The sequence below is a fragment of the Megascapheus bottae genome, chromosome 17 (assembly GCF_031878675.1).
Source record: "Megascapheus bottae isolate mThoBot1 chromosome 17, mThoBot2.hap1, whole genome shotgun sequence".
Classification (NCBI taxonomy): Eukaryota; Metazoa; Chordata; class Mammalia; order Rodentia; family Geomyidae; genus Megascapheus; species Megascapheus bottae.
The window spans coordinates 1414956-1432202 of record NC_143525.1 but is presented as its reverse complement, the minus strand read 5'-3'; the positions used below and the strand labels follow the sequence as shown (position 1 = coordinate 1432202).

Genomic DNA, 17247 nt, shown 5'->3' with positions numbered 1-17247 from the left:
GATTTTTTAAACTACATTGCTGTATGAGATCTGTAAAGATCCTCTGTGAGCTGGGATCCTGGCTACTATTCCCGAGGCTCTGATCAAAAGTAAAGTCCCTGAGACTCTCATCTTCAATGCACCACCAAAGAGCCAAAATAGGAACTGTCGCTGAAGTGGCAGAACGTGAGCCTTGAGTGAAAAAACTAAGGGACGGTGCTCAGGCCCTAAGTTCAAGCTCTAGTACCAACACCATGCACAAGTGTGTGTGTGTACACATACACCCCAAAGCTGTTGTGACTGTGACTGTCACACCCAGGATGTAGAGTATGCACAGTGGAGGGACCTCATTTGAGGTAAGCTCTACAAAGGAGAAGAGTTTCTAAGAACCTTTAGTAAATGTGCTTTCCATTCCTCCCTCCCTCTCTCCCTCCATCCCTCCCTCCTTTACTTCCTTCCTTCCTTCTTTTTAATTTTTAATTTTTTTTTGCCAATAAGGGGATTTACATTCAGGGCTTTGCATTCTTGCTTGGCTTTTCCCACTGAAGAGTCTACCACATGACTCTACCACTTGAACCACTCCATCACCACTTCTGGCTTTTTGCTAGCTAATTAGAGATAAGAGTCTAGCAGGCTTTCTACCCAAGGCTGCCTTGCTGCCCAGGCTGGCTTTGAACTGGGATCCTCAGATCTCAGCCTCTTCAGTAGCTAGGATGACAGGCGTGAGCCACGGTGCCTGGTCCACCTTAGCAAATCTCTACTAGAGTTAATGCCAGGACTTTGCAACTCCCAGCCTGAGACCCGAGAACCCCTGAGAAAAGCAGGAAAGCAGTCCAAACCCCCACTGCCAGATCCACTACAGGGGAGACACTCACCTGACCACATCCACAGCACCTGGCCGGACCTTGGGGTCACTTCCCATGATGGACACGCTGGCTGCGAAGGACCCATCAATGCTGAACACGACACACTCCATGCCCCGGGGAAGCACGGTGAGGTAGCTCATTGCACAGGTCTGGTCACCCCTGGAAGATACGGACCACTGGTCAGCCTGTGATTGGAAAGGGCCTGTCGAGGGCCCGTCTGGGTGACACCTCCTGATCCCACAGATTTAGCTCCTTTTGAGTATATGGCGAGACGAGGGACTGGCTTTGGGGCAGGACAAACTGGAAGGGCCGCGGAAATGGGAGATGCTGGCCGTAAGGATGGCCCTTCCCCCCAGGTCCTACCTCACCACCATCTTCACTGGGTAGACGCCGACCCCCAGGCGCCGGGGCCGTGGCACGCTGTACGTGATTCGGCCACTGTTGTTGGTGAGCTCTGTGTCCAGGTGAACCCAGCGGCCCGAGGACGGCTCTGCCATCACCAGGATGTCTACCTACATATAGGCAGTGAGAGGGACAGGGACTGGCTGAAGGCTGAGAGACTGTAGGCTTAGATGGCTAGACTAGGGAGCGGGACTCCTGCCTGAGGAATCCTGGCTTTTCCCCTCCTCCCTCCCTCTGCATGATATCTCTTTCCTCCTCAGATGTACCCAGCCTACCCTTTTTCTTTGCCCACCTGCCTCCATCTTTCCAGGGAAGGTGAGACCCCCCGCCCCTCGCCCCTCCCCCTCATGCAGGCTATGCCAGCCCCTGCTACCTTCTCGCCGGTGAGAGCTACCATGTCGAGCGGCCCATACATGAACCGGCCCACCAGAACCTGAGGCCCATCCTCAGCAGCAATCACATCGTTGGCCCGGTGATTAGCAGTGACATTCTAGAAAGACAGAAAAGAGTGATCAAAGCCTATAGCCTAGCTTTATCTTCAGTGCCTAGCATCGCTGGGACCTCACTGAGGCGTACCTTCTACTAGGCTTTCAGAGAAACGGATTGGACACCTCCACCTTACCTGCAAGGCAGCCTGCGCCTTCTCTTGAGGGTATCTGGGCTGCTGCGGGGCCACACGTGTCCCCAAGGTAACAGACCATCTCCACCACCCATCCTCTCCTTCCTAGGCTGGAAACTGCCCTGTCACCCCCAGTTCTTCCCGCTGCTCACACACAACAGCCATTTACCATCTGGCGTTTATAGTGGAAAATTTCAAATGCACAATAATAGAACACTATGGCAAAGCTCATGAGACTAACACCAATTAACTAACTTCCATTCTGTTTTCCTTCTCTCCAGCCCAAGCTCCTGCCCAACCCCACTAGCCCAGAGCAGCCCCAGGCTAGATCAGACCAGCCCTAGACCTGATCTAGACCAGCCCAGACCAGCTCCAGACCAGCCCAGCCCAGACCAGCCCCAGACTAGATCAGACCAGCCCTAGACCTGATCTAGACCAGCTCAGACCAGCTCCAGACCAGACCAGTCCCAGACCAGACCAGCCTAGCTCCAGGCCACATCTAACCTACCTCTAACAAAGCCCAGCTCAAATCCAATCTCAGCCCCATTCCAGCCCAGACTGAGACCAGCACAAACAACATAGCCCCTGCCCTCAGCCTCTTGTTGCGTCCCAACAGAGCCCAGCACAGCCCCACCCAGCCCAGGTTTCTCTGGAGCACATCCTAGACGTCAAGTCCTTGAACCTGAGGCGATGTCAGCACCCCCATGCCCCTTCACTTCTGCCTCAGATCATTCTCCAGCTCCAGTTCTGGGGTGCCCCTCCAGACCCCCACTCCCAGGCTGGCCTTGGAGACCCACACTCTGGATCTGGTGTCCCTCCCTTTATAGTGCTAGCTATACCCACATTAACTTACCCTCAGCTTGACCTGGGTCCGCTTGCGTAGCCACTTTTCCCGGGGATTTGTGGGGCTCAGGGCAGCAGGGTCCAAGCCACAGCTCTCCTTGATACTCACATTCTCATAGCGCATTACCTGGCAACAGGAAGCAGGGGTGAGTCAGGTCCCCAGCCCCTCTCCCTCTCCCTCTACCCTGGGGAAGCCCACCAGCTGTGGCCAGCTAGGCCCTCCCTGGGCTTCCTCCCTCCTGGCCTGAGCCCATAGGAGTCTGGAGGCCTCCCTGCCCCTCTGTCCACCGTGCTTGGACTTTGTGGCTACCCAAGTTGGCACCCATTCTCTGCCTTCCCATCCTAAGGCCCACCCCTTCCACCCCTTGCTCCCCTCTCCTCAGAGCCATCGCTCCCCCAGTGCTCTCCGCCCCCCAACACACCCTACATCAGACTCTCTCTAATGCCTGGTCATGTCACACATTTATTTATATTATTTTTTGCTGGTCCTGGGGCTTGAACTCTGGGCCTGGGCTCTGTCCTTAAGCTTTGTTGTTTGCTCAAGGCCAGTGTTCTACCACTTGTGCCACAGCGTCACTTCTGGCTTTTTCTGAGTAGTTTATTAGAGATAAAAAGTCTCAGACTTTTCTGCCTGGGATGGCTTTGAACCTCAATCTTCAAATCTTAGTCTCCTGAGTAACGAGGATCACAACATGAGCCATCAGTGCTTGGCATGCCGTTCTTTTTAGCACTCAAAGATGCTTTCCTTAGGCCTCCTTGCTGTCTCTCCAGTTTCTGTCTCCTCTCTGCCCTCACTTTTGGTGATCATCTTCTCCTGTCCTCCACCCCCTCCACCGCCTTCTCCCTTTCCACTGCCCTTCTGAAGTTACCATCACGCCAATTCCCATTTGCTGTCACATAGAAGGCTGAGCTCTCTGACCCCTGGGGGGCTCTTATGGATCCCCCTGGGAGCCCCAGGACCCATCCTTGTACTTCTCTCTTAAGGTGACCCTGGCACCATCACGAATCCTCAGTGTCACCCAAGCTCTGCCAGCTCCCACATTTCTAGCTCCAGAAGAGGCTTCTCTGTAGAGTATCAAAGGGTGAATAGGAGTTTAGGATGCAGAGCTGATACTTCCCTAAGCTTCAGACTCCTACTCCTCTTCCCCTCCCATACCTCCCAGCCTCTCCCACCTCCACTGCCTGACGTCCCCCCACAACCAGCTCAGCTCTGCTGGAAGCTTGGGAAACAGTGCCCGCATGGGTACTCAAAGGGAAAGCACATCTGGCAGGGCCCTCCATCCTCACAGCCCAGATCTCAACATACAACAGCACTCAGGGCACTGCTCTTTCCTAAATGAGGCCCTTGCTCTGCTGTCTCTCTTGCTCCTAGAAAGGTTTCCCTCTCCAGAACTCAGTGTCAGCTCTCCCTTGCCTACAGCCTTGCTTTGGCTTTTCACAGAACTCGGGCTAAGTTAGAACCTAACCCCAACTGTTTGCCTCAGGTCCAGCCCTATAATGCTGCCTTCCTGATGCACCCTCCATTTATTTAATTTTGGTGTCATTACTAAGGCTTGAACTCAGAGCCTGAACGCTGTCTCTTAGCTCAAGGCCGGGGCTCTACTACTTCATCCACAGCTCCACTTCTGTGTTTTTGGTGATTCATTTGAGGAACGAGTCTCACAGGCTTTCCTCACTGAAGTGGCCTTGAAACTGTGATCCTCCAATCTCAGCCTCTCGAGTGACTAGCCTCTGAGGACAGCTACCTTGAATACACTTGCTGCCATGACACAGAGGGTAGCAGAGACATAGAGCTCTGCCACTCACACTGCCATCTCAGCACGGCCTCTAGAAAGACCCTATTCAATTTTCTAGAAGGTACCCTGCTGTTAGGCAGACAAAAGCCAGTGTTGTGCAAGAAGCTCCGCCTCTGACATATAAGCGCCCCAATGCCAGAGGCCAAGCGCTGCCAGCCAGGGGCCAAGGGCTGGGCACAGCCACAGAAGGCCATGGAGCCCTCTGTGGGTGCTTTGACCAGGCTCAGCCAGAGGGCTCCAGTACCTGTCTCAAGATGAAGGCTACCACGTCCATTGATTCCCAGTAGCTGGCATGGAACAGATGGGGCAGAGCCACGGTGGGGAAGGCGGTGAGGACGTTGGGACAGTACAAGGCGTAGTCAATCCGCTTGGTGCCCCACCACCGAGCTGTGACTGTGGGGCCAACAGGGAGGTGAGTGGGGGCGGGGCAGCCAGACACTCCCACAGCACAGACCCAGGGTTGACAGGCCATCAGGCTTGCTGCCACAGACTCGGGGATGGCAGCTTCTCCTCCTACCTCCTCACCATCCCCAGCCTTCTGCACACCTTCCTCTAATACACAGCTCCAAACTGGTCCCAGGATGTTGAGCCAGGCCCGTGGAGACATGACCATCAGCCTGGGGCCACAGTTAGGAAGACCAGGGCCTAGTCCTGGGTTGGAGGTCAAAATTTAGGCCCTGGTCAGGGTCAGAGGCCAAGTTCAGAGCTTCACCTTGGCAGGACGAAAGCTCAGGGGTCTAGCTAGGATCAGAGATGAAAGTTCTCTGTGAGATGAAACTGGGATTTCATAAGAATGCATTATCTGGAGCCAAAAATGTCTAGCTACAGAGCCCCAGTCCACAGAAACAAATGTCACCCAGGCCTCTTTCCCTCCCACCTCCCTACTGTGAACACCAGCAGGGCCCCGGATGGACCTCACTCACTGTGGGAGGCATCCAGGGGAGACAGACTGTCAGAGGACACGGAGCTGTCGCTGTGGAAGCTGCCTTCACTCAGCCTTCGTCCCTGGCGCTGGAACTTTGGGGCCTGAGGGGGTGAGGCAGAGGCATCCAGAAGCGGGGGGCTGCCCTGGGAGCTGCCCTCCAGGAACAGAGGACTGTGGGAATGCAGGGCGTCAGCTGGAGGGGGGAAGTGCAAGGTGAGGGTAAGTGGAGGGAGGGGTGTCTCCAACAGAGATGGCCACTTGGTGCCAGCCAAGCAGGACAGGAAGCTGGCCCAGCCAGTGACCTGTGGCCAGCCCACCACATCCACATACACATTTTAGAAGGAACTCTGAAATGGGCACAACGCCATGCTGGGACCTGCCTGGGGAACAGCATGAGCAGAGGTCCCAGACTCTTCCTTCAGGCCTCCTGACTCCACTTGTATTCTTGCCTGGCCACAGAGCTGGGCCTGGAGGTGGGGCAAAGCCTGGCTCTCTCACCTCAGGTGCCAAGCAGATAGTCAGTCTGGAGATGGCAAAGCCAGCTATCCTGTCTCTCCACTAGCACATAGTCTGGGCATACATGAATGCCCTTCCCATTTCACTGCGTCCATGCTAATCCAGTTAGGCTCATTAACCACACTCGTGGCTAACCCTGATGACCCTCTAGGCTGAGCCAGACACAGCAGCCCTGGACAAGCCGCTAGCCTCCAGCTCATCACACACACCCAAGCACCCACCTAGAAGGAGGGACTGCCCGTCGCCCAGCGGGAAACTCTGGTAGCGGGGCACGCTGATCGGGGGCACCAGATGGAACTTGGGCTCCAGCAGCGGCTCAAGCCTGGAGGCGGAGGGGTCTGCACAGTGGAAGAAGCTGTAGACCTGGCTACAGGCAGGGCGCATCTGCAAATCTGGAGTGGATGGGGAGACACACAGGGAAAACCCATTTCAGACTCTCCCACCCTTGGCCCAAAAGACTCCCTTGGGTTCAATCCAGTCTCCTTCTCTTCTTCTCAAGAGTTTTCCATCACAGATGCCCGGCACAGCATCACCCTGTCTCACGATCCTTGACATTCAATGACCCCTGGCTCAGGCACCCAAGACCACACTCAAGTCTGCAGTTCCAGAGCACTTCCCTCACTGGCCAGCAGGTGTCTCCATCAAGGCTCTGTGCTTTAGCCTCCAGGGTTGGCTGGCCTCTCTGCCCCTGGACCCTGGGGACAGTAGTGTCCAAAACGCCCCTAGGCTCTTCTAGGACAGCTGGCCTCCTCCCATGGGGGACCGGGAAAGGGTGCTTTGGGCAAAGGCACTAAGACACCCCCCACCCCACCCTACCCCAGCGGCAGGGGGGAGGGAGATACGGCTTCTCCTCCCATAGGAGACTGCTTCTGTAGAATGAGGTGTGCTAGCAAAAGGCATAGGACGGGGACAGTAACATCCACTAGGCCATCTCACCTCTGCTGAATCTGGGGACACTTTTCCTCCTCCTCCTCCTGCACCCCACATCTTTCTTCCAAGTCTCCTGTCCCCTCCTCTGACTTCTCCAATGCTTAGGCTGTGACAAGGTATAATGCCACAGAGTCATGTCAGTCCACACCTGAGCCACACTCACCATCCAGCCCAGGGAGAACTGTCCTCCGCATGGCCAGGACCAGGCCTAGGGGCGAGCCAAAGAGGAAGAAATCGGACACGTCAAAGTCAAAGCGGCCCAGGCTGATCTCGGGGAGCTGGGGTGCCCCAGCCACGGGGACCTCTGCCTCATCCTTCAGCACGCTGGAATGGATGCTGCCAGGGAGGAAGAGCCCGGCAAGGGCTAGTTAGGGGAGGGAGGAGAATAACCCAGGGATAGCCTGAAGAGTGGGCATCCCGGTCCTGGTTGCGCTAGACAGGCTCAGAGGAAGAGTCCATTTGTTGGACACCAGCTATCCCAGCTGGAAACAATCTCAGCACCAGCCGCCCAGGCCCAGCCAACATTTGTCTTTAGCAGAAGTCAGCAAAGTTTTTGTGTAAAGGAGCAGATGGTAAATGTTTCAGACTTGGATAGGCCTGATGGTCTCCGTGGCATTGACCTACGTCTGCCATTGAAGCACAGAAGTAGTATTGAGACACTCAGCTAATTCATGTGGCTCAGATCTCTGATCATTTTGCTACTAAAATCTGGCCATGTATCACCCATGGCTCACACCAGTGAATCCTAGCTACTCAAAGTCTGGGATCTGAGGATCACAGTTCACAGCCAACTCCAACAGGAAAGTCCAGGAGACTCTTAATCTCCAACGAACCATCCAAAGCCTGGTAGTAACTTGAGTTGGTAGAGTGCTGGCCTTGAGCAAAAATGTTCAGGTACAATGCCCAAGCTCTGAGTTCAAGTAGAATCCTAATCACCCCCTTTTCAAATGCTTGGTGTGGATTCTATCCAGCTCTAGACCCCAGCCTGGTGCTGAGAAAACAAGCACAAGGGACACCTTAGAAGGGAAAAGCCATCAGGGAAATTGTATTATCTGTCAAGCAATGAACCAAATCCAAAATGCAACCAAATCACTCCACTTGTAGAAGGAATAAAAATGTACAAGTAACCATGGAACCAGGGTGGGGCAGGGTCCCGCCTCTGCTCTCTGCCTCTTGCAGCATCAGCCTCTCACGGTGGGAAGGAGCCTGCTGCCATCTACCCTGAGTATTTCACACGCCAACCACTTAATTGCCAAAGAAACCGCCATCTGTCCCTGTACCAGAGGGAAAAGCCGGCGGCGGCAGGCCAGCCACTGGAAGCCTCTGACGTTCTGTCACTTGCCGAATCTAGGGCTTTCCTAAAGGCGTTTTCAAGGATGAAGCAGCGTGTGAAAGTCTCACTGGGTTACTGTAACTTGTAGGCCTCTGCTTGTTAAATGGTGATCTGTCAGAGAACCTCAACCCCATCTCCAGGAACCCCCTTCCAAAACGGCTGCAAGGATCTCCCCTTTATCCACAGGGACATGTTCTAAAACCCTCAGTAGATAAATCACAGGGCCCCATGTGTGGTTTTTGTCTCTATACACACACACCTGTGATAAAGTGTAATATGAAATCAGTCCGAGGAAGAGAACAACCGTGAATGGGATTTCTAATAACATATAACCATTATAACAATATCTGGTCATAGGAATATGATCTCTCCAAATGTCTTATTGGGATTTCATCTTTCTCACCGAAAGGAAGCAGTTTCTAACTTCTCTGTCATATGTGAATTGCCACCACTAGTGCCTCACAGTTGCTATTAAAATAATGATTTCTTGATCACCAGAACTGGGATATGTACACCTGAGGAAGTTGCTAAATAACCACCAGTTGGGTAGCATATACAGAATGGACACCCTGGCATCCAGAGAGCCTAGAGCAGAATAGAATGAGACCAGCATGCTACCCAGAATGGTGCGTAACTGAAAAAGAGGACCCATTTATTTCTAGAAGGTTCTATTCAATATTTTCAGACCATAGGTGATAATGAGTTGAAACCACAGAATGTGAAACTGGGAATAAAGAGAGCCTCCAGTATTTCTTTTGTGAGTATTAATTAATATTCAGACACTGATGCAGTGCTATTTATGTTAACACAGAACTAGAAGTATGCCTTTAAGCTCTGCTATTTGGGAGTCAAAAGGAAATCCCAAGTTCAAAGGCAAGATCTTGCCTCAAAAGCAAAATAAAAGTTGGCACTAGTTCCTCATGTCTATAACTCTAGATATTCAGGAAGCTAAGATCTGAGGATCACGGTTCAAAACTAGCACAGGTAGAAAAGTCTATGAGACTTTATCACCAATTTATCGTAAAAAGAGGTATGCCCAGGGTTCTATGGCTTACGCATGTAATCCTAGTTCAAAGCCAGCTGGGGTAGGAGAGTCTATGAGACTCCTAGCTCTAATTATACACACACAAAAAAGCCAGAAGTGGATCTGTGGCTCACATGCTCAGGGAATGGTGTTTGATACAAAAAATTAGCAAGACCTGACCTCCAATTCAACCAAGAAAGCTATGTGGTGGCATGCACCTGCCATCCCAGCTACACAAGAGGCATACGTGGGAGGACTGCAATCCAGATCAAGCCAGGGCCTTGTGCAAAAGTACAAGACCATGTTTGACAAATAACTAAAGCAAAAAGGGCAGAGTGTATGGCTCAAGTGGAAAAGCAACTACCTAGCCAGTTTAAAGCCCTGAGTTCAAACCCCAGATATAGATGATAGATAGAAGATAGATAGATAGATAGATAATTGATAGATAGATAGACTAATGGATGGATGGATGGAGTCAATCTTCAACAGGGAGGTAGTAGCTATTTACCCAGAATTTTAAGTCCATGGGAGAGGAAGTTCACAATATAAATATCTTTGGCTTTGTTTGTTTAAATAAACTTATATGCAAAGTATGCTAAAATACAGAAGGGAAATGCTCCAGAATGGGTGGTAAGAAGACGCATTTCCAGGCATTGTAATGATTTTGTGATACTTGCTGCTTGGGTAAAAAGGAGGGTGACAGGAGAGAAGCTAAGGAGAAAGGAAGACCAAAAAAAATACACAGCTGCTAATTTAAGTCTTTGCTTAGTACCCATTTCTATATTTAGTGAATGTACAGATCATTTATTTAACCTGTGTGGTTAATCGTCTCTTCTAGAGAGTGAAAGGGCCCTTCACGGAAGTCCTGCCTGGCCGACGACAGAAGTACCTTGTGTTCCGTACTCTGAACAGGAGGCCAGAATGTGGGCTCTATCATCCTAGGAACTGGAGACTGAAAACTGGTTTAAAGATAGATAGATAGATAGATAGATAGATAGATAGATAGATAGATAGATAGTCCGGCACGGTGGCTCATGGCTATAATCCTAGCTACCTAGGGCGGTAGCCTTGAGCTGAAGAGCTCAGGGACAACTCCCAGGCCCAGAGTTCAAGTCCCACAACCAACAAAAAAAAGTATGTATGTATGTATGTATGTATGTATGTACACACACACACACACACACACACCCAGGGCAGCCCACACGACCGGTCCCACCTGTGATTTTGCAGCCTGGCCCAGGTAGAGGTCAATAGCATTACCCCTCAAAACCCAAAGCTGAGGTCAGAGAGATGAAACCAGTTGATCCCAGCAGAGACCAGAAGCCAGGCCAATGGCAAGTGGCCATGGTCCCAGTATTGTGACGCTGGTCCACCAGCATCTGTGGAAGAGCCTGGAACATGACCGGCCACAGGCTTCTCCTGATGTCTCAGAGGGAAGGTCTTCCTGGAGGGGAAGGGGCATGGAGGCAAGGGAAGAGTTACCTTGATAGGAAGGCATGGTGCTGGGCGATGGCCTCGCAGTCAAAGGTGGAGGAGTCACTCTGTTTCCGTGGCAACGGCCTCTTGGGCTCCGCCTCCTCCTCCGCCCCGCTGGAGATGTCAATGTTGCTCTTGCTGAGTCTCTTGCTGCTGGCCAGACTGCAATCTTCTTCCAGTACAACTGGGGTGTCCTTGGGGTCCGGTGGAGAACAGGAAGCATGGCTGTCACCAGCCCTTGCCTCCTGTCCTACGAAAACATGAACCCCTTTCTCCTGCAGTGGTGCATAGAGACTGCATGCACTATTGGAGGGGGGTTTTAGGCTCAGCTGTCTTCTCTGATCACAGGGATGCCCTCCCAGCCTGGACAATGGACAGCTATCTAAGGAGATAAACGCAAAGCAGCCTCAGTTTCCCCACTCATGTCCCTTGTCATGATGATATACTTATGGTGATACCCTGACCATCAATACCACCTCCCCCGAGGAGGCCCCTGCTCCGAGGACTCCCCCGCCATGCTCCCAGCCTGTCCCCTACCAAACCTGGGTACTGCTGATGCTCCCCTTCCGGCTGCTGCCATCGGGACTGTCCCCTGCGGGCCCCGCGCTGTAGCAGATGGCATCGAAGGCCAAGAGGCCGCCCATGCAGTCACCGATGAGGCATACCTGCAGGGGGTGCAGTCGGGCTACAGCTAATCCCACACCCTGCCCACTGCCTCCCAACACACACCCCGAGCACACAGAGGAGGAGACAGAACACTCCCTGAATCAGTGGTGTGTGTCTTGAATCCTGGCTACTCAGGATCCCGGTTCGAAGCCAGCCCAGGGCAGAAAAGCACGCGCGCCCCACCCCCCACGGGTGGGGGGCAGAGACTCTTCTCTTCCATCAACCGCTCCAAAAGCAAACCAACAAGCAAACAAAACATCGGAAGTGGAGAGCCCAGCCAGGGAGCAGGGCCCTTCCTGGGGCCAGGTTTTCTCCAGGGTCAACCTGGGGACAAGGATCAGACTGTGCTCTGGGATCAGACGTGGCCGGCCGGGACGCAGGATGAGCCAACCCCAGGTGGTAAAAGCCTCCTTGAGTCTCACATGCTGTTCTGATCTTCCCCGCAGGCAGTGGCTCTACCTGCCCACTGAAGCCGGTCCCGTCAGAGGACTTCAGGAACTCCCCATACACCTGGTTGGCTCGCTCGATGACGGTGGCGACGGCGTGCTGGTACTGCGGGGAGGAGATGGCCAGCAGAGGCAGGGCAGCCAGGGGCACGTGGTCCTGGCTGGTGTTGAGGCAGGCCGGGTCGTGGCTGAAGGGATTCAGGCTGTAGACAGGGGACTCGGGGTGAGCTCCCATTTGGACCGAGACAAAGCACAGGCAATGGAGCTGAGATGTCAGGAACACAGAGAGGAGAAATGGAGCCTCTAACTGACCACTCTGTGCCAGCCTGTGATTGGCCCAGCAATGTTTCCTTGCCTACTTCTGTACTGAGAAAGGAGGCAGTGGGGATCGAGGTGGGATGTAGCAGCATGGTAGACTTCCTGGAGGAGGCGGAATCTGAAGTTCTCCTCCCAGCAGCCTCCCTGGCTCACCCTGCCTGCTTCTGTCCCCTGGACATGCTAGTGGTTGGGGAGGGACACAGAAAGAGAATGGGAACTCACTTCTAGAAACTTCCTTCCCCTTCCCAGCCCAAGTTTTGGCCAATGGAGAGCCCAGGGCCGATTGTATTAGAGACCCAACAAAATAGGGCAGGTGACAGGGCTCAGGCGCCCTCAGCAGCGGGCAGAGCCCTTGTCAGGCTGTCAGCTACTTCTCATCTCCAAAGAACACAAATTAGAGGAAACAGGCCTCAATTGCAGCCGGAGAGATTTTAATTAGCTGAGAAAGAGCTCCCTCCCAGCAGCGATTACAGGGAGATTAATGTCCCTGACAGGGACCTGCCTGATGGGGAGGCAGGCTCTCTCCTGCTGCCCCCTCAAATAGTCCCTGTTGTCGATCTTCCTGGGCATAGGCGTGCCTGGCTCTGGTGACCTGAGTCTGGAGGTCAGATGTCCTAGGGAGTGAGTGAGAAGGTGGGGAGGGAGGGTGAAGATTGATCATGAGCCAGCACCATTAACTCAGGACTTGAGACATGCCAGCTCAGTGGCTGCTTCCTTTCTAACCCATGGAGCTGCCCATGCTAGCCTGAGCCACTGTCCATGCCACGCCATTCAAGACGCAGAGGATGTGGGCTCAGCGATGCCACACATGCATCCAGAAGCCTCCCCAGGCAAAGGGGGTGGCACCACCATTCTCCCCATGATGCCTGAATGGAGGAGAGAAGAGACTAACCCATTGCCTAAGGCCACACAGACAGATTCCAGTCCAGGCTGACCTGAGAGGCCACCTACGTCGCCCTGCCCACTCTCCAAGGTCACTCTCAGTGGGCCTGTGGCACCCAGACCCCCTTGGCCCTCAGCTCTTGCCCCCCCCAGACTCATTCTTTTTCTGTGCCAACTGAATCAATCAGGTCCACCCACCGCAGGAAGCAAATGGAGTCATCACCCAGCCCAGGATAGAAGAGTCCACACCAACCCCAGGCAGTGTAGACAAGCAGAGCTGGACTCACTTGGAGACGAGCGTGAAAGCCTCGGAGCAGATGGCAGGACAGGGGACAAACTTGATGAGGATGTGTCCCAGGGCAGCGGGGAAGTGGGCGCGAATGACCTTGTCCAGGATGGAGCTGAAGGTGTGGATGTCGGCCGCCTTGCAGGATGGGTCCCCCAAGCCCGTGTCCAGCACATTTCCCCCATGCAGCACCAGCAGCAGGACATGTGTCTTACAGGAGCGCTGCGAGCAGCCTTCCTGAGGGAGGCATCGGGGCAGAGATGGGGGGCAATGTGGGTGGGACCCACCTAAGAGACAGCACCCCCAGAGCTCCAGTGGAGGTGCTCTACAGACCCCTAGAACATTCTTGGGGGAGGAAGGACACTCCACGGAGGATCAGAAAACCCTTTCTAGCCCTCCAGGAGACCGAAGCCCACGTAGTGAGTCCAATGGAGAGTCCATCAACTCAGTACTCTTCCCACACTCCTGAGCGCAGGGGGGCCCAGACACCTTGCAGCCCAGCACACCTCTCCATCCTCATGGATCTCAATGCTTCCCTGGGCTGGGAATCTCTGTCTTCTCAGGGAAACGCGGTACAGCTCCCCTGCAATGGAGAAGAAGGCAAACTCAGCATCCTCTGCCTCCCACAGGCAGCACAGCAGGGGCCCTGGCTTGGATGATCTGGATCGCAGCAACTTGATTGGGCTAAGGGCTGCCCAGATGGCTGGTGACACATGATTCCTATTGGGTTGGTGGGGACTCCCACAGAGACTCGCCATGAGTAAGAAGGCTCACCTCACACACGGGGGTGGACACTGTCCAATCCACAGAGAACCAAAGGTAGATCTACTCTCTCAATGAACTTGGGTGTCCAAGGTTGGTCGGCAGCCCTCTCATATTAGGCCTCTGACACCACACGAAAACTATACTACTTACTTTCCTGAGCAGAAAGATCCCATGAGCTCTCCACCTGTCTGACTGTGGGATCCCCTCTCTCCTCAGACATCTGTGCTTGTAACTCCCCATAGACCTCATTGGAGAACCGCAGTCTAATGCCTGCTGGATAAATAATCTTCTCATAAAAATAGACCATCATGTTCATCTCTGCACTATTCACAATAGCCAAGTGATGGAAACAACCCAGATGCCCTACTGCAGACGAATGGATACAAAACATGTGGCACATATATACAATGGAATTCTACATAGCCCACAGACAAGATAAAATAATGGCATTCGCTGGGAAGTGGATGAAACTAGAGTGAATCATGTTGAGTGAGACAAGTCAAGACCTAAGGAACAAAAGGCACATGGGATCCTTAATATGTGGATATTAGATCCAAACAGTACAAGAGCGAGGATTCAATATTCGGGTACCCAAGGTTATGGACATGGTCTTGGAGATATAATTATAACTATATAGACATAAAAATCTGTGATGGGCTATATACTCCATAGATATAATGTTTTATTATATAGATTAGTATGTATCTATGATATACAAAGACTCAGCTTAATTGTAATTATGTTCTAAAATCTAATCGCCAGCGATTGCATATAGAGATTCCCTTCTTGAATACTTGTTTGTTAAACACATCATTTGAAATATGTAAAAAAATCCATGTTAATAAATTCTTTAAATACAAAATCAATGTTAATACATTCTTTAATAAAAAATAATAATAATAATAATAAAAGATGAGACTGGGCATAGTGGCTCTCGCCTCTAATCCTAGCTACCACAGAGGCTGAGATCTGAGGATTGTCGTTCAAAGCCAACCCCGGACAGAAAAGTACCTGAGACTCTTAACTCCATCCAATTCAAAACCTAGAAGTATATCTGTGGCTCAAAGTGGTAGAGCACTAACCATGAGCAAAAAGAGCTCAGGGATAGTACACAGGCCCTGAGTTCAAGCCTCATAACCAACAATAACAAGATATTAGGGCTGAGAGTGTTGATCAATGCTTCCTTAATAACGTGCAAGGCCAGGCGCCAGGAGTGTAGCCTCATGGTAGAGTGCTTGCCTAGCATACATGAAGCCCTGGGTTTGATTCCTTGGTACCACATACTCAGAAAAAGCTGGAAGTGGTGTTGTGGCTCAAGTGAGCTAGCCTTGAGCAAAAAGTGTTCAAGGACAGTGCTCAGGCTCTGAGTTCAAGCCCCAGGACTGGCAATAAATAAATAAAATAAAGTACAAAGCCCTAGGTTACATCTCTAGAGCCAAAAATCATCATCATCATCATCATCATCATCATCGTGCTAAAGCTATTCAGTAGGCCTTGATCTATGGATGCAAGGGAAGTGATTCTCTGAGAGGTGAGGCCAGTCTTTGGGATGGCAGTTAGCATCACTCATGAGATTTGGGGTGAAGCTCATCAATCAGAAACACTCCCTTCATGCCTGTTCAGGATCCCCCGGCCTTAATCTGAGCTCCCACTTCTCTAACAGAGAGCTCTACCACCAAGGATGGGTTGCAGCCCAGCTCTGGCTTTTTAAATAAAGTTTTATTGGCACACAGCCCAGCTCACTCGTTGCTATATCATGCCACCATGGCAGATTTCATCCATAGCAACATATTTACCGCACCCAAAGCCTAAGATAGTTACGATGTGGCCCTTTCCAGGAAAACTTGCCAAACCTGGGGTCTAACACGCAAGCTCCAAGTGTGATGCCATCAGATTAGGAGAGAAAGAACCCAGCAGCTGAGCATCAATGGCCCTATATCTGTAATCTTAGCTACCACGGAGGCGGAGGTCTGAAAAATGCAGTTTGAATCCAGCCCCCGAAGAAAACGCTACACGACTCCATCTCTAATTAACCAGCAAAAGGCTGAGTTAGAGATATGGCTCAGGTGGCAAAGTACCAGCTCTGAGCAAAAACACAAGGAAAGTACAAGGTTCTAAACTGGAATCCAACAGCTAACCTCCATTCAAATACTGCTTCCTACCCCAAGAAGTCCTTCCTCCCACTCCTCCCACTGGACCTCCGCTGTTTGTTTGTTTTTTTTTATTTCCAGTCCTGGGGCTTGAACTCAGGGCCTGGGCACTGTCCTTGGGCTTTCTCAAGGCCAGCACACTACCACTTGAGCCCAAGGAATTGAACCCAGGGCTTTGTGCATGCTAAGCAAGCACTCTACCACTAGGCCACCTCCCAGCTACAACAAACATCTGGGGGGGTCCCCCCTTCCTATCCCTAACCACTGGGTCTGAGGCAATCCCTGCTTCCTCAACCCCTCCAGATCTACCCCTGGGACAGCCGCAGTTCTGAACTTTTCTGCCCCGGCAGCACAACCTTGGTCTGAGGTCTGATGGTAACAGCTTTATGACCTCTCAGCTGCTAGCCACACAGACAGGAAATCGTTTCCTAACTGATGAAGAGGGTGGCTGGTTTGGGGATTTTTGAGGTTTTCTTTGTTTCTGGATCTGCCCAACACTTTCTAATACTCCTTCCTGTGTTGTAGTCTCTCCTGCCAGTACCAGAGACACAATAGGAATGGCCTGACCCATTTTATTGAACATTTATTAAGTTCCTGGTATGATGGGCTTGATTATCTTATTGGGTCCCCACAATTGTCCTCTGAGTGTAAATGCTTTTATTCTATTTATTCTATCTGTCTGTCTGTCTTCTCTGTCAGTCTATCATCTATTTATCAATTGATTGATCTATCTATTTTGGTGTCCCTAATGGTACTGGTACAGGGCCTGTGAGCTGTTTTTTAGTTTTTATTCACCCAAGGCTAGCACTCTACAGCTTGAGACAATGAGTGCCACTTCCAGATCTTTGGGGGTTAATTGCAAATAAGAGTCTCGTAGACTTCCTAACCAAGGCTGGCCTTGAACTGGGATCCTCAGATGTCAGTTCCATTAGTACCTCAGAATCCGGATGTGTCACCACACCTGGCTTCTCTTCTCTTGTTCTTAGCCCTAATTTACAGATGAGTAAGCAGAGGTTCAAACAAGG

The 17247-nt window shown here is 51.9% G+C and overlaps 1 protein-coding gene across 1 annotated transcript in view; it reads right to left on the bottom strand.

Moving 5' to 3' along the window:
- Positions 1-17247, bottom strand: part of Pitpnm3 (PITPNM family member 3) — an 89871-nt gene that overhangs the window by 7406 nt on the left and 65218 nt on the right. Inside the window, exons 5-17 of the mRNA XM_090349358.1 lie at positions 13814-13890; positions 13309-13544; positions 11835-12024; positions 11252-11374; positions 10716-10903; positions 7040-7212; positions 6168-6338; positions 5429-5623; positions 4750-4898; positions 2720-2836; positions 1621-1737; positions 1209-1357; positions 855-1004 (exon numbers count right to left, since the gene is read on the bottom strand). Of these exons, the coding sequence (XP_090205484.1) occupies positions 855-1004; positions 1209-1357; positions 1621-1737; positions 2720-2836; positions 4750-4898; positions 5429-5623; positions 6168-6338; positions 7040-7212; positions 10716-10903; positions 11252-11374; positions 11835-12024; positions 13309-13544; positions 13814-13890 (2035 nt within the window). The remainder of the gene's footprint in view (positions 1-854; positions 1005-1208; positions 1358-1620; positions 1738-2719; positions 2837-4749; positions 4899-5428; positions 5624-6167; positions 6339-7039; positions 7213-10715; positions 10904-11251; positions 11375-11834; positions 12025-13308; positions 13545-13813; positions 13891-17247) is intronic.